The 24358-nt window shown below is 40.4% G+C and overlaps 3 protein-coding genes across 5 annotated transcripts; 2 read left to right on the top strand and 1 right to left on the bottom strand.

Annotated features, from left to right (window-relative positions):
• Nucleotides 1-2322: 2322 nt before the first annotated feature.
• On the top strand, nt 2323-3380 carry LOC115684755 (uncharacterized). The gene is made up of 2 exons (XM_030609619.2): nt 2323-2926; nt 3044-3380. Exons 1-2 carry the CDS (start codon nt 2513-2515, stop codon nt 3065-3067), a joined length of 438 nt encoding a protein of 145 aa, XP_030465479.2. The 5' UTR covers nt 2323-2512; the 3' UTR covers nt 3068-3380.
• A 2772-nt stretch (nt 3381-6152) lies between these two features.
• LOC130138166 (uncharacterized) lies at nt 6153-7335 on the top strand. Its single transcript, XM_056311378.1, has 2 exons — nt 6153-6392; nt 6931-7335. Exons 1-2 carry the CDS (start codon nt 6153-6155, stop codon nt 7333-7335), a joined length of 645 nt encoding a protein of 214 aa, XP_056167353.1.
• Nucleotides 7336-10813: 3478 nt separating this feature from the next.
• On the bottom strand, nt 10814-19967 carry LOC115684753 (protein HIGH CHLOROPHYLL FLUORESCENCE PHENOTYPE 173, chloroplastic). Of its 3 annotated transcripts, XM_030609617.2 has the most exons (17): nt 19807-19967; nt 18523-18774; nt 18261-18422; nt 18037-18087; nt 16841-16975; nt 16657-16680; nt 16425-16536; nt 15650-15775; nt 15482-15531; nt 14221-14379; nt 14047-14142; nt 13812-13927; nt 13335-13458; nt 12153-12266; nt 11921-12001; nt 11350-11531; nt 10814-11034 (listed from the first exon to the last, which is right to left on the bottom strand). In XM_030609617.2, the coding sequence occupies exons 1-16, from the start codon at nt 19825-19827 to the stop codon at nt 11385-11387; spliced, it is 1770 nt and encodes a 589-aa protein (XP_030465477.2). In that variant the 5' UTR covers nt 19828-19967; the 3' UTR covers nt 10814-11034; nt 11350-11384. The 3 variants fall into 3 exon arrangements, with proteins under 3 accessions (XP_030465477.2, XP_056171566.1, XP_056171568.1); XM_056315591.1 differs by lacking the exon at nt 11350-11531; XM_056315593.1 differs by lacking the exons at nt 10814-11034; nt 11350-11531; nt 11921-12001 and having other exon boundaries at nt 12155-12266; nt 13400-13458.
• Nucleotides 19968-24358: the final 4391 nt, after the last annotated feature.

Raw genomic sequence — 24358 nt, 5'->3', positions numbered from 1 at the left:
TTTAACGAAAGCAACATGACCGCAAGCTAATCGGATAGAGTGTTAGCTTGTCTTCATCGTCCAAATCTCTCACCCTATAATGCCTCTTAGGTTCGGCCAGTACAGCAAACCCATGTGCACCAGCTCAGAAGTGCTCAATATAGTCGGAATTTTCCTCCTGTATTTCCGCTTGCAAGTCTACGAAATACACAGAAATAGAAATGAAGCTTCAAAGTCTCAATCATGGAGGAGACAAGTTTGAAGTCATGGTGATGATTTTCCATTTAAGAGGTGACGCCTATGGCATCTGAATGGTAATGACATGTGATGTAGGCTTCACATGGAATTGCATTGCACAGTGTCGGTGTAGAGATTGATCTTTTCTTTCGTTACATATGTATATAGATAGAATTTATCTATCACATAATCCGCTCATTCCACGTGGCTTAAGTAACAAATCTCTCTCTCTCCCTCTTTCTCTCTCGGGCACGCGTGTGCGTGTGCAGGTGTGTATGTAAATCAATGTGCGTAAGTTTGTGAGCTACGCGCGCGCCTGTTCAAGTATGTGCAGGGGCGACTCTATGTGTCTGTCTTTGAGAGAGAGTCTGCTAAATGGGACAATGGCAGGCAGTGACCTCATCGGAGATGATACAATAGTAGCTTCGTCATAGATGATGAGGTGGCAACGACTAGGCTTCTAAAATTGTGAGTGTACTTAGATGGAGGAGAGAGATGTTAAGTAGAATTTTGGTTTTTTTACAATGGGGGTATAGCGCTGATCAAAACTACAAGTTTTAAATTTCCAGTGAAAGGCCCATGTAAAGTTGGGTGGTCCAAATGCCATCCAACTCTCTATCGAAACACAATGAGATAAAAATGAACAGTTGATGGTATAACAAATTATTACTCCAGACCTTATGTTTAGTTGTAACAGTGAAATTTTATGAGAATCGAGTTTACTTTTGAAAGTGATATGATAAAAAGAGAAGGAAGGATAAATTGGAAACTTAAAAATGATGGGTCTTTTAGTAGAGAAGTGAACACAACCTTTGTGATGTTCATGCCCAACTTTATTCTAAATATATAACCAATCTAGGGATAACTCAATCAACTGCTCGTAATGTCATTTTCAAAGATCATTGGGATTGTCCTCCAGCAAGATCTGATCATTTGATTGGTATCCTTGCAGCTTTGGCAGATGGCATCCAATCTTGTCCTCCAACACAGGGTTTTCTTTTCTGGCTCTTTCCGATGGCATGTTTACTCTATAGTCTCGATGCTTGGGACTTCGTTAGGCATGAGAAGCAGCCTGTAATTACTTGGCACTCGGTTGGTCTGGTTCAGGCCAAACCTGCCTAAGTTCTGGTTCATTTGATAGAATTAGTAAATGGAGCTCCATTCATGATACTTGATTCATAAATGAGCTTGTTGTGGGGGGAAGTTTTCATCCACTTGATATTGGTTTTGCGCCATCAAAGGGTAACTTACTGTGAGGAAAAACAAAGGCTCCTACCCTTTCCATGATGGACTCTTGATTGCATCTGTAAAGCTAAAATTGTATCTGCATGTTAAGACCATACTCGAGTGGCTAGAGGACATAAATGAAAGGGCAATTTGGAGGAAATTTTCTCCTACCATACCTTTGATCGGTGGGTTACAAACACGGGCATCATCCAATTTTAATTTTAATTAAGTTTGCATGTTGGTGATATTTATAACTTATAACCAATCGATTAGAAACATTATTTTCCCCCAATTAGATTTGGAGACATGATGCTGACAGTAAGAGCGAAATTGCTCTTACTTAGATTAGAGCTGAGTACTTTTCAGTCTTCAGAATACCTTTTGGTTACTCGAATTTCCTCTTGCTTCAAACCGTTGAAATCTAGCCAATAGGGGAGTTCTTATTGTATGATCCATGTGCATGTGAGTCCAAGGAACATGCATCGTTAGATTATGTAGGTCTCGCGTGGAGCCCGATTCATCCAAAGATGCATGTGAATAGGGCTCGCACGTACCGAAATCATCCCATAATATTGCCAATAGAGCTAGTGCCCTCAAAACCGTCATAACCTTTTTGAAAGTAAAAACCGTCTTGGTAGAATGCACTGTAGTACCTATCACATATCAGTCTAATAACGAAAGATTATGAGCGCACCGTGTCCCTTGGAGACTATAGCTTGAACCCACATGGATGAGATGTTGCAACCATCCAGACCGAGATCTATTGAACGGTTAAAATCTATTACATAACGGTAAAAGATTGCAATTATGTAAGTCTCCGCGAGACTATAGCCTTACCCCCCACATTTCAACCCATGGAAAGGGAAGTTTTGGCTGGTGAAAATAGGGCCAACGAGGGAGGGAATATCGTGAGCTCTTCAATTTTGGAAGCCCGAGCATCTTTAGCCAAGAATGGTTGAGCTCCCTCATAACTCGTGCTGAAAATGCCCTGAACCTCCTCAATCACGTCCAGCCATACACGTCCTTGTCATTCTCCTCAGATTCTCCACATCAACATAAAGATCACTCAATGACTTTGTCTCTCGCCCTTTCCTCTCTAGCTCACAAAAAGGGTCATTCCACTCCACTTATCGTCTCTATCCCAACCCTGCTCATTTCCCATCAGATGTCTGATGATGTTTCCCAGGCACCACGTTCGCTGCCTCCGCCACCACCAGCCCCCGAGAGCTCGCAGTCGCCCTTGCGAGTCCAGATGGTGCCGAAGTCAGTCTCCGACCGGCTCCTCCAGAAGTTCTTCGACGCATCCGAGTTCGACTTCGATTACGAGCAGAGCGGGTTGTGGTCTCCCCCAGTGAGGAGGAACGTGTTCTTGAGCTCCCCTGGGAACATATTCACGGAGCGCCAGATCGGCGAGATGAGCACCAAGCTCAAGAGCTTAATGGACGTCAAGCGCCGCCGGCGACGGCACAAACTTTGGTTTAAGGTACGGCGTTCAACTGCCCAATCCACATTTTGTTTGTTGGTCTAATTCCCTCGGGAACGAAACGGTCAAGCAATAATGCATACCTTTTAAGATTTATAATTTCTATTTCTATTGCAGGCATTATGGTGTTTAAGAGGATAATGTCAAATTCTCCTCCTCTCCTTCTTTGATGTTTAGGGGATAGACTATTTGGAAAGTAGTAAAACCTCTTCTTTCTATCTTCCATGTACTGATGTAATTTCAAGAGAACATTGACATTAGTTGAGTGATTAAGTGAATAGGTACTAATTATATACAAAACGTATTTAGCTTCACCAAATATTACCCATTATAGTTGTCGATGAACTGGCTCAACCGATTCCCGAGGGACGCTCCGAGAAACAAAAAATCGAGGGCAAAATCGATGAATTGTTGCGAGCGATTTGCTTAATGTGATATTTTCTTTGCCACTGAACTTTTTTCCGTTTTTAGTTGTATTTTTTGCGAAGTTTCTTAGGCTTACGATAAATTTTTGCCGCGCAACTAGCTTGAAATATCCCGTGAACTCGTCGGAAAGAAATAAATAAAGGAAGAGAGAGAAAAAGTATTTTAAAAAAAACATTTATTTCAGTGTGATGTCAAGAAAAAGCATTGATGATGCACGGAAGCTGATGTTGACAAAAATTGAGAAGAAAAAACTGAAAAAAGCAGCCTCAAGAAATGCCGGAGAAAAAGGCGATACCACTTGGTCTCTTCAACTTCAATTATGATAGTACTAATAATCCGTATGCTCAAACAAAACCACAATTTTTCTTTTGAAAAAAAATAATTATTCCTCTAGCTAATTGCCCCACTTATATCTTCTCCTGTCGAATTGGTAAAAAAAAAAATGGGATCGACTTTGAGATTGATTTTCTTTCGCATCCAATCTTGAATTATATCGTTAGTGCTCGCAACTACACCATACACAAGGTCACTTAGTTACCGTCACTTATTTCAAATGCTTTCCAAAACTCTAAAAGAATGTGATTTATGCATTTAGTCTACACAATTTCGTGATATATCATGTGCCATAATACTTATGTGACAAAATGATTGAATAGATGTTGTCAAAACCTAAATAACTACTCGCTACGAGCCACACAATGTGTCTCGTCATGAACAACTTAACAATGCAGGATGCCGCACTTGACGGGCCAAGCACTTGCCCAAACAAACTCGATTCGAGTTAGGCATAACACAACATAAATGAAATAATAGTATTTGATATACTTTCTCAACGGACGCGAGTAGCAACGGCATAATTAAGATCGAAATCTTGCGGAATCAACGAGATAGATCGAAACGAAATTGCATAAAAGTCGAGTGGCCTCCTGTCGATCGGGCCACACTGTCAGGAATACGCGAGAGGGGTACCACTTGATCGCGGAAATCTGCATCTTCTGGGCATGTGCAAATGTGATGAACTCGTGATCCTCTCTCCCTCTCTCTCTGCCCGTGGTCCACCATACCCAACGAAATGAAAAGGCATCATCCCTTTGAAACTCATGATTGGTGAGATGGGCCACATGATTTGAAAGTGCGGATGCTTAAAACAAAGAGAATAAATGACTGCATTGCATTTTTGTCCCTGGACTGGAGAAAGAACCCGAGGCTTTCTGGGTATTTGCTTCTGTCAACGTTGTATGTATTGTACGTCATTGTTCCCAGGATCTGCCGCTGCTGCCATGCACTGTTCCATTGCCTTTTCCCTCGCCCACATTCAGCCAGAGGAGTGCTTGAAGAATGCGTTTGTGCTTTAGTGGGTTCACCATGATCTGGAGAGTTACTTCTTCCCTTTTATGATCACATAGCCTACTGAATAAGTAAACTCCATGCACCATTGATCAGATACAACTGAAGTCGAAGCCTGAGCATCTTCCCAACACCATTTTTTTTTCCCAACACCATTGATCAGGTAAGACTGAAGTTGAAGTCTGAATAAGTGGTTCAAACATGAGATTGTTTTCATATGCTAGTGTGAGGAAGCAAATGTCGTGTCAAGCACCTAATCCATATGCTATATCGGCAACTCGACCGCTAAACTAATCGTGTAGGACTATGGTCTAGGGATATGTATGTGAGGCTATGTATAGGACCATTTCATAGTTTCTAAAATATTGTTAACACGTTTATATTTCAATTAGAGAAAGGGGCAGAAACTACATACACCATGTGATAATTTAGTCTGCATACTACGTTATTTATATATCAAAGACCCTCTGGAAATCTTTATGAAGGACAAAAGTAGATAGGATATTAAATAAGTTCATTTTTGGAGAGGATTATGAGCTTTCTTAGCAAGCCATGGATAGAAAGAGGTTTTTGCTAGTCTGATAGTCTTGTAATGTTCTTTCAGTCACTTTCCAGGTAATTTCATGCCTAGACTCAGTTCACTATAGACCAAGTGATTCGAGCCGTCAGATGGGACGCTCCCGTGTGGGATCTATAGTTTGCTCAGATCATCGGTCGGTCCCCAGGCAGACCGAATTACTAAACAAAGAGTTTTGCCGCTTCCATTTCACTACTTAATACGCTACATCGATACAACATGCTTGTGACACGGCCCAAGGAAGCGAAGGGCTCCGAGCCCGTCCGTGAACGAGACGTGGCCCCTTATGTACAGGGGATGTGGCCCATTCGTGCATGGGACGTAGCCCATTTGTGACTAGGCGTGACCACCGTCCCTGACCCTTCAGTTACCTCTGACAAACAACCCTGCAGCTTCCTTTGACAGACGTCCCTTGAGCTTCCCCACGCCCCTAAGACCTCTGGAACTTTTTGTGTAATTGTGTAATAATTGTATTAGTTCAAACACCACCGTTGGATCATGAGTGTATCAATGGATCAGATTATACCCGCACTTGTATATATAGAGAACCCTCCCCCTCCATTTGTACATGCTCATTTGCAAAGAAATACTACTACGTTGCTTTATCTCCATTCTTGTGAATCGAGTGTGTGTGTGCGCAAGGCTGACTTGGAAGTGATCTTAAGGCTGCACGGGTGTGGGATCGTTGTGAATCGACCGACCCGTGACAAGTGGTATCAGAGCCTTTGTTCCTAGCGCAATGGCTGACCCACGTTCCAGTGCTGTGAATGTCCAAGATGAGGACCGCGAGGATCATCAAAGGGCGACCGAGAGAGTCGACGTCTAAACTAGGAGGAGTCGTGCTCCCTCGATCAAATGGGTGACTTGGACCATCGAATGACGGCATTAGAGGAAACCGTCATGGATGTTCAAGGGATAGTCGATGACCTACAACAAACCGTTGAAGAAGTGGAGGCCGGAAGGGAGGAGCTCTTAGCCGAGATGCAAGAGCTCAAAGCCGGCATGGGAGAGCTCCGCGACGAGGTGTTGGGGCCCGTGACTCATGAGCTGCAGCAGCAAGATGAGACCCAGGAGGCCGCCATACGCGCTGAGATCGCTGAGCTCAAGGGGAAGCTCGCGAGATAGAAGCAACACGCGTGAATGAGGTGATCACCATGCATCCACGTATGGACGCACCCAAGCTGAGAGAGTCCAAAGGAATGATGTTTGTGAACATGAAAATCGAGAGTACCACGATGAGTGCGTTCGTAGATACCAATGCGTCTGACCTCTTCATATCCCAAAAAGCCGCGAAGAAGCTAAATCTTCGGATTAAGGAAGGAGGAGCCGGTTGACTCAAAACGGTGAACTCCAAGAAGGTCCCAACTAGCGGTATGGCTAGGGACGTGGAGCTTCATCTTAGTCCATGAACCAGCAAGGAAAATATCGAGGTAATCCCCCTTGACGATTATGATCTTGTACTGGGTTTGGGATTCCTTGATCATATAAATGCGGGTGTAATGCATTTACGGATTGTATATGTATTCTGGACATGCGATGCCAATGCGTGGTCCCGATCCATTGCGAGTCGGGACGCGATAGGAAGATGCTCTAAGCTATACAGCTTAAGAAAGGAGCAAACAAAGGTGATGTGACCTTCTTGGCAACCTTGAAGGTCGAGGATGATAAGGGCAAGGGCAAGGACAAGGAAAGTGAAGTTCCAACCGAGGTGACCCACGTCCTCGATTCGTTCCAAAATGTGATGCCACCCCAGCTACCCAAGAAGCTGCCATCTCGAAAAGAGGTGGATCATAAGATCGAGCTGGTGCCTAATGCCCGACCACCGACCATGGCACCTTATTGCATGGCCCCACCCAAGTTAGAGGAATTACAGAAACAACTCAAGGAGCTACTCAATGTGGGATACATTCGGCCGTCCAAAACTCCGTTCGGCGCCTCGGTACTATTTCAAAAGAAGCATGACAGGTCCCTCCGTATGTGCATTGATTACCGGGCGTTGAATAAGCTCACTATAAAGAACAAGTATATGATCTCCTCATTGCGAGACTTATTCAATTAGCTTGGGGAAGCTCGTAGGTTCACCAAGCTTGATCTTCAATCGAGTTACTACCAAGTCACATGAATAAGCTCACTATAAAGAACAAGTATCCGATCCCCTCATTGCGGACTTATGCGATCGCTTGGGAAAGCTCGTTGGTTCACCAAGCTTGATCTCGCTGGGGATGGACGTACGGTCAAGATCCGTACCATTGTCAAATGGGAGCCCCACCAAGGTGACTAAGCCGAGGTCGAAGCTTTCTCGCCTCACAAATTACTATCGACACTTTGTTCGGGATATTCAAGCATCACCGTGCCACTCACGAATATGTTGAAGAAAGAAAGGCCGGGAGTGGACGGACGATGCCAAAAAGCGCTCGATCGGTCGAAACAAATCATGACCGAGGAGCCAAAGCTCGTGGCCGCCCAATCATGCCAAGCCATACGAGGTAGGGACCGACGCTCCGATTTTGGCGATAAGTGGTGTTCTCATGCAGGATGGACATCCGTATGCGTTCGAGTCTCGAAAGTTGAATGAGATCTTGAGCAACATTACACGATCCAAGAAAAGAAGATGACCGCGGTGGTTGACTCCGCCTGTACGCGGAGGTACTATCTCCCGGGATCAAAGTTCGCCGTTCGATGAATAACGGGCCGCGAGCTACTTTCAAATCCAAAAAGATGAGTCCGAAACAAGCTTCGGTGGGTAGGATTTCCGCCGAGTTCAATTACGTGCTAGAGTATAAACCAGGAAATGCCAATTTAGTGGTCGATACCTTGAGCCGAAGACGAAGTTGGCCAACATCATAAGTCGACCTAGCTCCTAATGCATCGGTAGGACATCCAGGGATCTACCGCACCATGGCGCTCGTTGAGGACCAATACTGCTGGCCTCACATGTGGAACGACGTCGAGGCGTATGTCAAAACATGTCTCATGTGCCAACAAGATAAGATCGAACAATGTTCACCGTCGGGACTTCTCGAGCCACTTCCTGTCTTGGAACGTTCATGGGAGAGTATCTCCATGGACTTCATTGTGAATTGACCCAAGTCCAAAGGATGTCGGACCCTCATGGTCGTAGTGGACCGATTCTATAATTACACAACGTTCGTGCCCACAACAAAGGATTGTCCGACCGAGAAGGCGGCCAAACTATTCATCAAGCATGTCGTCAAATACCGGGGAGTCCCACGAACAATCGTGACCGATTGCGATCCTTGGTTCACCAAGTGGTTTTGGACCGAGCTCTTCAAGTTGCTGGGGTCGAACCTCAACTTCTCCACGAATTTGCATCCCCAAACCGACGGACAAACGAAGAGGGCGAATGAACTTCTCGAAATATATCTCCGGCACTATGTGAGCACAACGCAAGCAAATTGGGCGAGACTAATCGATGTAGCTCAGTTCTCGTTCAACTTACAGCGAAGTGAGTTCACAAACCAGAGCCTGTTCGAGATCGTGACGGGGCAACAGCCGCTCACTTCGAACACGGTTGCCTCGGGCTATCGGGGGAATAGCCCATCCGCATACAAGTTCGCCAAAAAGTGGCATGAGGAAGTGGACTTAGCGCGGGCGTGCTTACACAAGGCCTCCAAACGCATGAAGAAATAGACCAATAAGAAGCGACGGCACGTGAAATTCCAAGTCGGGGACCTAATGTTGGCCAAGCTACACGCAGTCCTCCGATACAAGGACGTGCACAAAGGCTTGATCGGTCGCTACGAATGGCCTTTTCGAGCGCTCAAACGAATTGGAAATGTCACATACAAGCTGGACTTGCCACCGAAGCTCAAGCTACACCCGGTGTTCCACGTAAATATGCTTAAGCCTTTCCATGTAAATGAGGAAGACTCAGACCGAGAGAAGTCGCAGCGGGCACCGTTTGGGGAAAAAACCTCGTATGACCGAGATGTCGAGTGCATCATGGCTGATCAGATCATACGGAAGAAATATCGGGTGCCAAGGCGAGAATACTTGGTCCGATAGAGAGGTCTTCCAGAGAGTGAAGCAAGTTAGGAACCCTCCGAAACTCTTTAGCAATTCCGAAAGTACATTGATGCATTTCATGCTAAAAACACGACGAGGGCATCGCCCGATTAGGTTGGGGAGAATGACACAGCCCAAGAGAGCGAAGGGCTCCGAGCCCATCCGTGAACGAGACGTAGCCCCTTACATGCATGGGATGTAGCCCATTAGTGCATGGGATGTAGCCTATTCATGCATGGGACATGATCCATCCGTGACTAGGCGCGACCACCGTCAGCAACCCTTAAGTTGCCTCTGACAAACGACCCTGCAGCTTCCTTTGGCAGATGTCCCTTCAGCTTCCCTATGCCCCTAGGGTCTCTAGAACTTCTTGTGTAGTTATATAATGATTGTATTGGTTTAAACATTACCATTAGATCATGAGGGGATCAACATATCAGATTAGATTCGTACTTGTATATACAAGGGACCCTCCCCCTTTATTTGTACATGCTCATTTGTAAGGAAATACTACTACGCTGCTTTCTCTCCATTCTTGTGAATCAAGTGTATGTGTGTGCAAGGCTGACTTGTGAGTGATTCTAAGGCTGCACGGGTGTGGGATCGTTGTAAATCGACCGACCCGTGACACTTGGATCTACAATGCATTTAATATACTGCTAAAACGAGTGAATCGATCGCGAGAATGCGAAGTGAATACTATAGATTCACAGAGATCAGTGTACCAATAGCTCTGGAGGTATCAAATTACATATGAAGGACAAGATGATCAGGTACCGCTTGAAGCAAAATCAAACAAAAATACTGTGTTTTTCATGGCTACAGTCAAAAGAAAATTCTGGGACCACTTCAAGCAAGAGACAAGAAGTCATCTGAAGGGTGCTTTCGCAGCCTGTTTGATAAGTACTTAACCAATAAACTTTTACCCAAGACTCCTGCATTTTCCCTTCATACATATGGACGCTTGCCACAGGTACAGCTGTTTTCTTTTCAACAGAGACTCTTCAACACTGTCATTTTTTCCTTTTTTTGGTTATGTCCTTGCCTTTCTTGATGAAAAAAAATGACCAAACCGTTAGCTACAATCTGTCACGATTTCGTGTTTATATTTAGCATGATCTAAGAATCATTTTCCTTTTTCTTTATGAAGCATCCTAGATTTTGCTACTAATGTGATGCCTTTAGTTTGTTAGAAGAAATATCATTCAAGCTATAGTGGATGATCCATTGTACCTAGTAGTTTTTAGCAATATCTCTAGCGACACCGTCCTCAACAGCATAAAGAAATGATAATTCACTGTCAAATTTTCATCTGTAGACAGTGTTTAGAATCCCTCACAACAAAGCCTGTCTTTAATTGAAAAAATTCTGCCCGGAACTATACATGATGGGTTGTTGAGGGCAGATCATATAATTGTTACAGTGAAAATGACTCTGGAAAGGATTGAACATGGAATGAGACAGACAATCGATCATCCAACAGAATAGTCAAATGCCAAAATTCGAAGAAGTGCTACCAAAACAGGATGCAATACCTTTTCGTATAAACATAAGTTTCAGTATACAACAGATGAATGTTGATCCATGTACTTATAAACAAAATGAACCAGCATCCTTTTGATTGTCGCTACACCAAGTTTGATGAAGTGACGTGAGAGTTTCAGCACTGACATATATTTTCCCTAGTGAGTTTTCTAATTACATAATGTCTGCTATCTTCAGAGCAAGATTCCTACACGATACAAAGAAAAAAAAGTAAGTTGCAGTCTCGCACTTGATGTAAATTAAAGAATCCAAACTTGAATTGCATTTTAATTAGAAAGATGACCATGTATATCCACCATTTTTCCAGCCAATATCCGTGCATGTTAGTTTTAGAACTTTCACCAAAAAACGAATCATCTCAACAATTTCTATTCATCTGTTTCATCTGGAACTAGTCTAAAAAGAGTCACAAGAACGATGACGTGTAAACCATGCACATACAGTAAGCAGTTCGCACAAATTCCAAGAAATTAATTCAGAACAAGTTACAAGATGTACTTACAAGTATGATGTGAAAGATCTAAGATGAACTGGCTATTAGACAGCAACGGGACTTTTCTGAAGGAACTCCTTCCCTGTGATGCCATCTTTCAAATTTTTGAAGTACTCATTGTAGTCCTTCTCAGGAGGCGGATTTTCAGGGTCCACTGTAAAAGGCTCGCTGAATGGGACTACACTTTTAACCTGCAGAGACAATTAAATTAAGATTCTTGACAGGATGAGAACAGACATCATTCTCACTTTTGAACCACAAAATCTTGCTTTGACTGAGCACACAAAATCCTCTCACAATGCTCATTAGTGTATCTAGTCAAGGCAGATAATCTCCCTCATCTAAAAGCAAAGATCAGCTCATTGAGTTACTATCATAAACACTCATATATCTCACCAAATAAAAGAAAATGCCCAAACTCCTTAACCTATCTGTTTCGTTCCTTTGGCGTTAAGGACAGAACATTGAAACAAATTCCCCTATTGCCAAAGGAAACTAGTAATCTCCCTCTTCTCATCAATAGTTCCAGATAAGCAGAGAACCTTCCCTATGCGACATGAATTCAATGCCATTTACTTACCTCAAATGTCTTGTCGCAAGCAGATCGACTTTCCAGAGCAGCCACACAAATACAAGCAATCTCTTCCCTTGAAATTTTCCCCTGAATAGTAGAACCATTCCACAAAAAAGAAAATTAAGAACACATTAGTTTCCCATAGACACTGGATAAAGAAAATTCAAAAAATATACATCAGAAACAAGACACAGATGAAAGAATCTAGCTATGTAAGGAACCAAAGATAGTCCTTTACCGTAATGTTGTCTCCTTGATCAAAAATAAGATCTGCTCCAGCTGGCTCCTCAGTCAATGCGCAAGGCCTCACAATAGCATATGGAATTCCGCTCTCTCGTATCAAATCCTCCCCCTGCTCCAGATAAGGCCAGAAAAATGATAAAGTGACAACAGGGAATAAAAATTGATTCCAGACTGAACACTTTCCATGGGAAGAAGAGGTGGAATAAGTCGGACCGGGAGAAGTCATAACAAGAGCAAGATGATATGTAGTTTGGCATTATATAGAGTTGACAAAACAAAATTTACAAAACCTACAGAGTTGCAGAAGTAACATCAATACATAGTTCACGACATGGCTACAAAATATACACGGTGATGTCACAAAATCAAAGACACAAAGGCAGCTGTTTTTCATTGAAAGGAGTATTTTATTATTCACTTAGCGACTGCATAAGACTTCCATAAAATGAGCTTTATCTAATGCAAGCATGGTAGGACCATAGAAATCCAGAACCCCTCCCTCAAGAGAAAGTTACTGGTCCAACCACACATTATCAAAGTTTTGAAAAGTTGTATTTTTCTCCCTGAGATTATACTCATCCCCCTGAAGATTAACTTGTGTCACTTTGACCCCTAAACTTTCACAATCTATATCAGTTTGCCCCAAGTCCTTGCTGTCGGCAAATTTTTCACTAGAACTGAGTTGCTTTTGAGGCACGTGACCCAGGACTGATGATATGGATTGTCCAAAGAGATTGTTTGGTGCAAATCCTAGTCATTCACCAGTGAATTCTCTGTCTGCCAATATAAGAAAGTAAAAAACCTTTGGTTCATTAATGGCATACTTTGGCATCAAAGGATTTCCTCAAACAAATATATTCATCAGTTCCGACAGCTAATATCTTGTATGCTTCAAGGGCGAGTTAATTTCGAGATAAATTTGCCAGCAATAAAGAATATGGGGCAAACTTATGCAAGTTGTGAAAGTGTAAGAGGTAATCTGAGATGAAATAAACTTTAGGGGGCAAAGTACCGAGCCTTTTTATTGTGTCAACCAAATGATATTATATATAACCAGCTTCAAATGTCCACAGCAAATTATACTGCGACTGTCATGCAGAGTCCAAATAGCATTTTTGCTGAGGAAATCTATAATCTAAGCACCGAGAAAATAGGATAAAATTGTAAAAGACCACACCTTCAACTTAAAGGTGAGAATGAATCCTAATTCCTTGTTCAAGCGGACAGCAGGAGGTTGCTTACTGAGATCAAGTCCAGGCCGATCAGGTCGTGTCACTCCTGCAGAGCTCACGTGTACAAACCTAACATTCAACCAATTTAAATGTAACTGATGATGACTGCTATCAAATCAAAAGCATCAGGAAAGAGTAACCAGCCAGTTAGTGTTGAATTATCCAGAAATCCCCAGAGTTCCGAATTGAGCATTTATATCTTGAGTCTACCCTGTTTGCAGAATAGACTTTTGCTTAATAATTTGAATTCTTTGTGGGTATACTGTTAACTTTACTTCACATGTAGTCAAGCAGTTGTGGGTTCAACAACTTCTGCTGTCTTCTCATTAATATTGCCATCTTCTCTAATCATAGTTTACAGAGAGGAAATGAGTGTCCAAAATGTGTCGGTTTCATGCAATTTTCAAATAAAGAAAACAAACCTTGGAGCAACAGGATCCTTTATGTAAGCTCGTATATTTGATATTGGTAGTTGAAATGCACCCTCCACAAAAGTTGGGTTCAATTTCCCATCATACTCAAATTTGCTGAACATTAGCTGAAATGTATTACCATTAAATCAACAAGAAGGGTTAAACAAGTTCTAGCCAAAAAAAAGGAAAGGTTTAAGAATTTGAAAAAAAAAAAAACCACCAATCTATACATGAAGAATCACACCTGCAATGACACAATACTGCTTGGGTCAAATGGTGGAGCATCTGTCACAGTTCGTGCTCGAAATATAGGCCTCAAAGAAGAGAATGGCAAACAAACCTAAATATACAATTGAAGATTAAATGTGGGGAATCTTAGGAGAAAACAAGCTCAAACTTTGACTCCACCAAGGCATACCGATTGCCACAGCCCTCCAACAGTGTCAAAGCCAGCTGTATAACCAACAGTGTCCCAATCACGGCTTGTTCGAACAATGAGTTTGTAACGGCGGCCATCACCGTTTAGACGAAGCTCTAAACCATCATATGCAGAAAGATCCTCAGCTACTGTAAAATTCTGAAAATCAGAAAGTAAAGTTACCACAGAAAAATGTCCAACGGTTTTAAAGTAATGGAACATATGACCTGACACACACAAATAAACAAAAGACCTGCACACACATCACACTATTGGAGAAAACAATAACAAGATATGTGGATATAGTTATCAACAAACATGGGTATATAGTGATAAAATTGTTGCTGCGCCAAGTAAATGAAGCCAATAAACTGCCAAGACAGGTCACTCATTTGCATCAAAACAACAAAAACTACTGCAAATGTAGACAACTGAACCTCTTGGATACAAAATGATATAGATAATTCTTGGTGCAGTTGTCAACTGAGAAACCAGTTTACTAATACTTCACCAATCAACGTAATATAACAATAATTCATTAATTGCCTTGTAAGAGAGACAATTCTAACCAGTAGTAAGGGCATCCCTCATCATTAGAACCAATCCACCAATTGGCAACCAAATTGATGTTTACTATCACAATGTGTGTGGATAGTGGATAACCAAAATCCAATTTAATAGAGAATAAAACATTGGGGAAAAATCGATTAGCCTAGTCCAAGGCTCAAGGTATCTTAAGATGCAGGCACAGATAACAGGATGAGTTAAGCTCTAGAGGCTGTTTTAATACCTTGAGCACATTAGATTCAAGGAAATGCACGTAGCTTTCGAGTACGCAGTTGATATGTCAACTCACTTTTTATGCTTATGTAGTCAGATAGATTTCTTGCACTAAAACGTTACAATTTTGCATGACTAATTTTTTCTCAACCTATGCCCTGAAGTACTCCTCCCACAAAGTTTTCACCTAAGAATTTCCTACCATGCGCCCTCATTTATGGTTCTACTTCTATATTCAGGTTATACAATGTTTCAAGCTAACCAAGAAAAGTAACAGTTCATGTTAGCTGAAGCCTTTTGGATATAAAAACACAAGTTTCAGAAGGAACTCTCTACATCTACCTTAGATGTCCTTAATCGAACATGCAATATGTGATTAAATAAACCACAAAGAGTTTCTTTGAAATAAGCATCTTTTTGCAGGTAGGCACCACATATGCTATAAAAAAATTGTGAACTCTCGACAAACATAAGATCAGACCTTTGTTCTGATACTGGTAAAGCCACCATTGTTCGCAGTGGAAACAACACCTTCAATTAGATAGACAAATAAGAAAGTTAATAAAAATGTAATGCAAACCATAAACACATTGTTCATCAAGAGAGAACTACATGTTCCATGCAAGCAACAAATTCGGCAAGAACAAACCTCGAAAAATTCCAGTAGGCCCACCATTTTCACCACCGTTGGTGTCCATCATGTATGTGCTTTCACTAACTCCTCCCATCACAACATCATCCAAAGCACCCCAAGGCAGATCTTTAAATTTATCGTCTGCAAAAATATAGCACATAAAAGAAACCAGAATTAGAAACCCAGTCGGCCAGCTTATTTTTTCCATGTAAAGAACCACCTAAGTGCTTATGTTCCCTCTAAATTGTACAGTAGTAAATTCACAAGCTAAATTCGAGTGGCTTCTTTTTAATCAATGTGGGAAGCCCTAGGTAGGTCGTTAGTCTCATGCAATTCCAAAAATGAGCCCCCACTCTCTTCGGGCACTGCCTCAAAAATGTTTCTTTTCCCCAGTTGGCTACAGCTAAAAAGAATGTCAATGACTTATGGCCTTAAGTACCAGAGATAACCATTATTAAATTTGCTATTCAAGCTTGCTAATCATGTGAACAGACCACTCATCTCTAATAAAGCAGGCTACAACTTCTTACATACGGTCAACTGAGTGTATGTAGTCATGACTTTGATTCTTACAGCCACAGATAAAGGCGCACATTTTTCTTCAAGCTAATTTAATTGCCTTAACATCTTACAACCCAGGCCAACATAAAAGGAAAGTAACTCTTCACAGTGAACAACTTCAAAGTTTTCTTTCCAGGAATAAGGAAACTTACTTGCAAGGGACAAAAGGGAAGTATAAAAAGAATTAGACGACGTAGTCAGAGTATCCAAAATGATGGAAGTCACACACCTTTGAGACCAAATAATACTTTTCCATTCCGCAGTCCAACACCCTTTTTGACAGCATTGATTAAATTTCTCATCCCAATGTACTCGACCATTTCAGGTGAATCGCCTTTGATCTGCATGTTTAAATAGGAAATCACTCTTATCGCGATCATGGTGTTCAGTTATACCTTCAAATTGAGCATTTTAGTTAAGAATGGATCTGACTTCTCGAGGATATAGAGTAATTTCTCAACCTCTGGTTCAAAAAACTTGATTCCCTGCACATCAACAATTTTCAGGTCAAGAACTCAAATAATACAGGACAAAAGCAACTTACACAGAAAACTTGATTGGAGGTACACAGTTAACATAAATTTTATCGATACTTTGGTAAATCTCCGGCCTGAAAATTTTGCATGAGAAGCTCAAAAAACATACTTGGCTGTATTTGGCCCTGTCAGGAGTGTCCCCTTCCTTTGGGCCAACGATGACAGAAACAGCATTGATGACTTTTCTCACTCCTCTGAAGTTCTCAAGGGCCAGAGTGCTTTCCTTGGTGACGTCCCCAACTACCTGAGATTTAGGAAGCAGAGAAGGATCAAGTTGGGGAAAATGGCAGTTTGACAGTGTGAAAAGAAAAGTCAGACCAGTAAGGATAGATAGGACATATGAATGTCATATTTTAAACAAAGGGACTGAATTGGCCATTCACTCGTTGGATATTCAACCAAAATAAACATGCTTCATGTGCTCTACCTAATTAAAACTAGCAAGTTTTGTAATGCGCCAGATGTTCTATGAGTAAAATGCGGTAAGCATAGAAATAAACAGAATTTTATTTTTGAAGGGAGAACATTATTTGTAGTGCATTATCAAAGCCTCCAAATCATGAACACTAGTTGCTCACAGCTTGCATGTCAACAGACTACATACACATAAGTTAGGCTCTATATAGGTCTACAACCAGTAGTTCTCAGCAACTTTGTGACTGGTTTATCTCAACTGTGAATGTCATACAGTACATCTCACTATCTTAGAGTCGTCTATGGTGCCCCTGTTTTACGCCGTCATCAATTTGTTCATTTTGTCAGAGTCCAATAAAAAGTGTCGTAAATCGTTATAACCCACTTCACCACAAAAATGATCATTTTATCGAAAATAGATGTGAAATGTCATAAATCACAAATTCTGATCATTAGATAGTTATTCATTGCACTTTTATCGAAGTATGACAAAAAGAACTGATTACAATAACCTACGAGATGAGGCAAGGGCATAGTACCACCGAGGCAACACACAAGCACATGTGCATCGCTGCATACAAATGCATATTATTGACAAGAGTACACCCTTGGAAGCTCCAATAAGGTAAGTCTAGCACTCTAGTATACAAACTCATATGAAGAAACATGTCTAAGCAATGACAGAAAAACAAACATGAATAGTTCTTTATCCATTATGCACAATACATGCTCATGTTCAGTTACATAATATGGCCAGTCTGATGGTTGGAATTCGGCTTATGAAGTCATTTTCCAAATCAAGTAAATCCAGTTTAAAGAAAAGGACACCACGCTTAGTTAAGCTGCAAAATATAAATTGCAAGAAGAAACAAAATTCAATAGGAAGCTCACCAAGTCAACGTCTGGGCCTAACATCTTTCTTGCCTTCTCTTCATTTCTGACCTAGAAAGTTTTCCGCAATGAAACAAATGAAATGTGGAATCGCAGATGGAGTGCAATGATCAAAAAAGCATATTAGATACCTTGTCTGAAACAATAAAGTAGTTAATTCTTTTTTTAAGCTCAACAACATATAAGAAGAAGTAAGAGCAACCAGCAAGGCAAGAGATAAGTACCAATACACGGACAGGCAATCCTTTTTTGCGTAAGATGTCAACCACTCTTCTCCCTACACCCCCAGTGGCTCCAGCAACTAGGACTATACCGGAAGACTCCATTCTTTTTGGCGGTTCGCTGAGTGCAGGACCCGACAGTTTCTCAATTATGAATTCAACGAACTTCACAAGAATGATAAAAAGCCACAAAACCAGATTAGTTAATTCATAAAGAGAATTGCATTTATCGACATTACGAAACCAGTAGGATGCTAGTAAGCACCTTAGAAGGAGATGGGGGTCCTTGGAAAAAGTATATGGTCTTCAGAAATCTTCCTAAATCCCAACCTTGCTTTTCAGCTTCTGCTGATATTGGACTCCTATAGGAAATTGATAGGCGACTATCTAATGAAGACTTGCTAAGTAAAGTCTTGGACGTTGCAGTGAGTTGTAGAAATGGTTTAGGAAGTAGAGAAGGTGGGCCCCAAGGATGTACAGATTTCTTACAATATTCACAGCCAATAATAGAGGCACCCTGCAGCATCAGTTGATTGAGTAAGAAAAAGCTTAAACGAACCTTGATTTCAGTATAGTGAGCTACACCAGTACAGTAAATAAAATTAACAGAGGATAAGACCGATTAGAGATGCAAAGGAAATTAGGAAAGAAGATTGTCAAATCAAGATTGCGAAGCTTCAGCATATTCTGGACCAGATGATTCAACTACCGCTTTAATCCAACCATGACAGAATTGCTGTAACTACAGGGCTAATTTGCAGTTTCACTGGATTGTGGGAATATAAAACAAAGTAGTATGTAGGATGCTTTTAGGAATTCATCTGCTGGCAACACTAGAATCACTAAGCAATGAAGAATGAAAACATAAAACTATGAGCTTGTTATTACTTTAAGCTTCTAGATTCACCAGTTCACTACTCAATTACCAACCCTTCAAGAAATGGCCAGTTTTTCAATGATAAGGTAGGTAGGTAAAATGGTTAAATTTAATACGCAACAATTTAAGCAAATATTTCGACAATTCGCGGTCTGCTTCTACACCGTCTCTTTTAAGGGGCAATTTTTTACATTGGTTCAATTGAAAGAGCGCAAGGACCAAATTGGCCAAAATTGAAATTGGAGGACCGAAATTGAATATCGAAGAAGAGCGCATGGACTATTTTTGACATTGTCCCCTGTTTTAATTCTCACTGTGCAATAGACATCATGGCATAGAGAAATGCACCACTCTAGACCATCATCACTTCATGTTTCTACACAATTGAGGAGCAAAAACTTTTCCCAACTGGAAATCACACTTAGATATTGCCCTTCAATCTGTCTGCTACGAACCCCAAAGAACTCTTAACTTTGCACGTAAGCAAAACGGGAAAAGTTCTAATTTCTATGCCAAATGAGTATCACTCCAAACTAACATGAAGGAAAGTGGACATTCAAAGCACAAAAATCCATCAAGAATCAAAATTTTTGTTGCAACTCGAAAGCAAAGCCATTTCGCAAGTGGGCAACCACTGCAATCAGATTAACCGAAGAAAGAAGCCTGGATTACCTGAAGATGAAGCATCTCCATGAAAGAGCCAAGCGCTCTCTCAGTTTGACTGGAAAATTCGAGGACTCTTCACAGTCCAGTTGAAGTTTAGAGATGATCTTGATATGGTTCCCGCACTTACTAACGGAGTTGATGGGGTTGTTCCTGATATTTTGAATGACGGGAGTAAATATAGACCACACAAGCAAAGCAACGTGTGACAATTTGCTAAGTATTGGAACATTTTCATGGGCTGGGCTCATCAATGCAGGACCACTCGCCTTATCATACATGCCGAAAATTACCAAAAAACTCATAAACTTATTGTATTAATATCAATTCAGTAATAAACATTTTAATTTAATAAATTCAATTTTAAAATTTTTGATAATTTGCAAATATAGTTCATCCACCAAATTTTAACTGAAAATCACTGACATGGACATTTGACATGGACGCTAGTTATTTTATTTCACAATTTTTTTAATTGAATTATTTTTTTCTTTTCTTTTTTCTCTTATCTTTTTTTTTCTTTATTGTGGCCAACGAAGGCACAACAACCGTCGCGAATCACTGGGCGAGGGGCCACAAGCCCTTGATGGCCGTTGGCGAGGGTTGTAGCCCTCACCTAAGCCCTCGCCAACCGTGAGCAAGGGCCACCTTGCCCAAGCCCTCACTAGTCGCGAGTAAGGCGACCCTTCCCCAAATTTGGCGAGGACCCTCGCCTAGCCCTCATCGGCCACCAGCCAAAAGGAAAGAAAAAAACAGAAAAAGAAAGAAAAATCTGAAAAGATTTTAAAAATTGTCAATGTCAATATCAATGTCGACCACACCATAGAGGATGGTCAACGCTGACTAAACCACCACATTAGCGTTTCGGTCAAAATTGATAGGAATAATTACATTTGCAATCATTAAAAAGTTTAGGATTAAATTGACACAATTAAAAGATTTAAGAATGAATTAGTGCATTAGGTTTATGATTTGTTTGATAATTTTCCTATCACATGTGCTTACAGGAGTTATCTTCGCTCCTTTTTAAGTTTTGGTTTCGCATCACTTTGCAAGTTGGGAGATACAGGCCAACGAAATAATCTACTATTCTAATGGATTATGTCAGATCCTGCTAAAGCTCTGGTGAGGGGCCTAATCGTGGAACTATTCGCAATTGGTAACTTTGAGCAATCCAACCCGTGTCATGTATCTAATCCACGCATGGCCATTCGTTAATCACTCCACGAGGTTCTTGAGGTTCACTCGCCGACTGTTTTTCTTCACAAAACTGAAGATGTGTGACATGTTCAGCTCTCTTTTAGATAATGGAAGGAGATAATATTCAAACTCCTTGTATGTTTGTCCTCAAGCGTGAGTCTTCATTTGTATGTCGACCACTCCTTCCTATTTAAGGAAGCTATTAGTGCGAATAGTTAAATTTAAGTCGATTAAATTGATGTAAAAATGAAATGAGTAGTCTAAAAATTACCCTGTTGATGTGTTCCATTACCATTCTAGCTGTAAATGAAAGAAATTGTTCGGTATAGATGCACAGTATGTTTGTATTTTAGAGATCCTATTGGATCTTTTAGTTGTACTTCAGCATGACACTTACTATGAAATTTTAAGGAAATGGCAATGGTTTTTCATTCTTAAAAGAATTATTATGGGTTAGAAACAAAATGATACCTTTTTTTTTGGTTTTGCAGTGACTTAGGTTCTTTTATAATTCATGCACCTGAAAACTCACTCCAATTTACTATAATGGACTATAATGAGGAGGACAATAAATTCACTCACAATCTATTAAGAAGGAAAGTAGCTTGATTGGTTCAAATCCAATTTGCGAATTAGCTGCAGTTCCTTTGTTACTCACTCTGTGCCATGGAGCAAAGACTTTGTTAACTGTTTTACGTTGATGTGAATACTCTTATCCAAAAGATGTTTGTAGACACCTAATTTTGATTTAAGGTTTAATCAAAGTTGACTGAAAATATTACTTCTTTAAAAGTTCGATCAAAGAGGACCATTGGGGCCGTGCTCATCAAGAGCTTCAAGAATGATCAAATTTTTAACGAAATTCAATAAAACCCTAACTTCCAACTGAATCACAAAATTAAAAATAATAATAAAAAAAAAGTTCAGTGAAATTTGAGTAAAAATGTAAATATTATTTTGCATAATTTTTCAAAAATTAAAAGGCTGGCCGCCATTTGTGCAAGGTCAAGTTGGGCCTGCGCAAGCTTCCCCTCGATTCAAAATTTGTCCCTATAAATAGAGCGTTCATTTGCTTATGTTTTTTAAGGTAATTAATTTTAAAACTCCCTCTTCTACATGCTCTCAAATTTCCATCACTAACCGGAATCTTTCATAACTGTTACTATGCCACAATGAACTTAGAAAATGTCATATATTTCTCTAGTCCGTTGTTATGCATGCCGTGATTTTTCAAAAAATGTTCTCAAACCCTGTGGCTACAGTTTTGTACATTGCAAAGGCAATTGTAAAATCCCCAAGGCTGGTGCAGTTGGTTGGGGCATTGTGGAAATTCTAGTGTAGGAACTGGAGATTGCATGCCAATCCCATCAATCGTATGCAATAAAATTTGAGTCAAAGCCACCGCAGAGGTTAAAGGCCTGAACATAATCGATTCATGGAATTTACAAAGTGTTTAATGAACTTCAGATAGTCGGATCTTTGCTCTCGTGCCTTTAAATTATAAAAAAAAAATGCAAGGATAGATGAAACAACATTTAGAGACTTGCGTCAATAAAACAATGCTATCAATTCTTAGGCAACAAGTATTCTGTAGCTTTCAAATACATAATGTCCATAGATACTAAAACAAAAGGTGCAACTTTTTATAGATAAGCATATGAATTTTATGAATTGATAGATACTGAGTCTAAACTGTACCTATAAATCACTAGATTCATTCACTTTTAGGAGATTACATATTCATATTAAAAGTATGAATTGCTTGAACCTGGAATGTGATCGAATCGTGTGGGACATGAATCTAGATGCAATCGATTCCTAGAGCTAAGACATCCTCTTATGGCTTAGTAGTCACACAGTTGTTTTCTAAATGTGATCCACATATTATTTTTTGTAATAACTGCACTAAAGTTCTAAAACTTATCACGGAAATATAAATAACTCCTACAATTTTCAGAAAGTGCAATAAAAAACTTGTCACATAAGTGTAATCGAGTCCTAAAACTTTCAAAATGTACAATTAAGTCATAAAACTTGTCACAAAAATGCAATCGGGTACTAAAATTTTTAAAGAGTGCAATCAATGGAATGGCTTGATTAGTCTAATATGACAAGTTTTATGATTTGTTTTAAGATTTAGGACTCATGTTACACTTTTGTAATAAGTTTTAGGATTAACAATGTACTTATTTTTTATTTTTTTTATTAGCAAAACATTTGTATCCTATGATACATTGAATTTCTTCTGAAAAGACGAGAACTACTTTCGGCCGAAGCTATTAATGCGGCATACTTCTCGTACGAGGGAAGATGCCTAAAGGGAGGACAAGGAGAACATTGACTGGGGGGAGGATCTGCAAGCATTATTTCTGTCATTTGGTTCATTGTGTACAACCTCATGTGCCGACACTCTAACGGCGATGTTATTGTGGACCATGACTTTCTGTTTCCTTAGGTTTTGTTCTTCAGGACCATGTGGGGCTGCAAATATTCTCAATTTTTGTGAGTGTTTGTTCCATCTCCCATGCACATGATGGGATTCATTTCCACCACAGCAATGGTTAACCTAGTGATGTAGGACTTACTCTCAGGACATCCCTAGTTGTAAGTTCGAATCTACCGGTCATTCCTCGATCTTAGGAAGCCTTCGTTCGTTTGCGGCGTAGGTTTGGCCATGCCATGGCGTAGGATAACCCCAATTCTATTCTCACTAGCATCGTAGTGTGGCGGCAGTGATGAGATGGCTTAAACTCAACATTCCGTTGTGGGTATGGAACTTGAAGTTGAGCGCCTCTTCCCACCCTTTTACGTATAGAAAAGAGGAATCATTTCTAATGATAAAATGGACCAGCCAGATTTGATAACAATCTCTCCACCAAACATATATCTGTATGTATATAATGTCTAATCAACGGAAATTTCACGAATTTCTCTAAAAAGCTCAGAAATAGTTAGAAATAATAATAAAATAATTGAGAAAAAGTACATAATCAATGAGTTCCGTATATCATTATTTGTCATTAGTTTGCAGCTTCTAATTGTTGGGCTTGAACATTTTTGGCCCAACTAGGCTTGGATTGGGCTATCGAAAATTATAGTAAAACGCCTCGCATCAAGTGCACCAACTTATTTGGTCATATGTCGTCAATTAGCATTTTCTTAGCTGGTTATGAACGTGATGGCATTTTTTTTCCCTTTTCATGTCCTAGCGTTAATGTTAAAAAGTGTCTTAATCTACTAAATCACATGTAAATCCCAAAGAACCCTAATTTCCTATGTAGATCTTTTTTATTGGAGATGGGTACCGCTCCAAAATAGTTTTCATTTACTGTCTCTGTTTTATTCATCACTAGGTTTGCGT

The sequence above is a fragment of the Syzygium oleosum genome, unplaced genomic scaffold, assembly GCF_021117445.2.
Source record: "Syzygium oleosum isolate NSW1041296 unplaced genomic scaffold, Sole_v2.1 Sole_v2.01, whole genome shotgun sequence".
Lineage (NCBI taxonomy): Eukaryota > Viridiplantae > Streptophyta > Magnoliopsida > Myrtales > Myrtaceae > Syzygium > Syzygium oleosum.
The sequence above is the reverse complement of the archived record's forward strand: the minus strand, read 5'-3'. Positions and strand labels throughout refer to the sequence as shown.

Bases quoted from the DNA above. Each gene is read 5' to 3' on its own strand.
- LOC115684753 (XM_030609617.2), bottom strand. From the start codon at position 19,827: ATGGAGATGCTTCATCTTCAG. The intron at 18,775-19,806 runs GTAATCCAGGCT...CTGATGCTGCAG, and splicing joins TGGAGATGCTTCATCTTCAG to GGTGCCTCTATTATTGGCTG. The intron at 15,776-16,424 runs GTGTGTGACTTC...ATATTTTTGCAG, and splicing joins AGTATTATTTGGTCTCAAAG to ACGATAAATTTAAAGATCTG.
- LOC130138166 (XM_056311378.1), top strand. From the start codon at position 6,153: ATGACGGCATTAGAGGAAACCGTCATGGATGTTCAAGGGATAGTCGAT. The intron at 6,393-6,930 runs GCGAGATAGAAG...GCAACCTTGAAG, and splicing joins CTGAGCTCAAGGGGAAGCTC to GTCGAGGATGATAAGGGCAA.
- LOC115684755 (XM_030609619.2), top strand. From the start codon at position 2,513: ATGACTTTGTCTCTCGCCCTTTCCTCTCTAGCTCACAAAAAGGGTCAT. The intron at 2,927-3,043 runs GTACGGCGTTCA...TTTCTATTGCAG, and splicing joins GGCACAAACTTTGGTTTAAG to GCATTATGGTGTTTAAGAGG.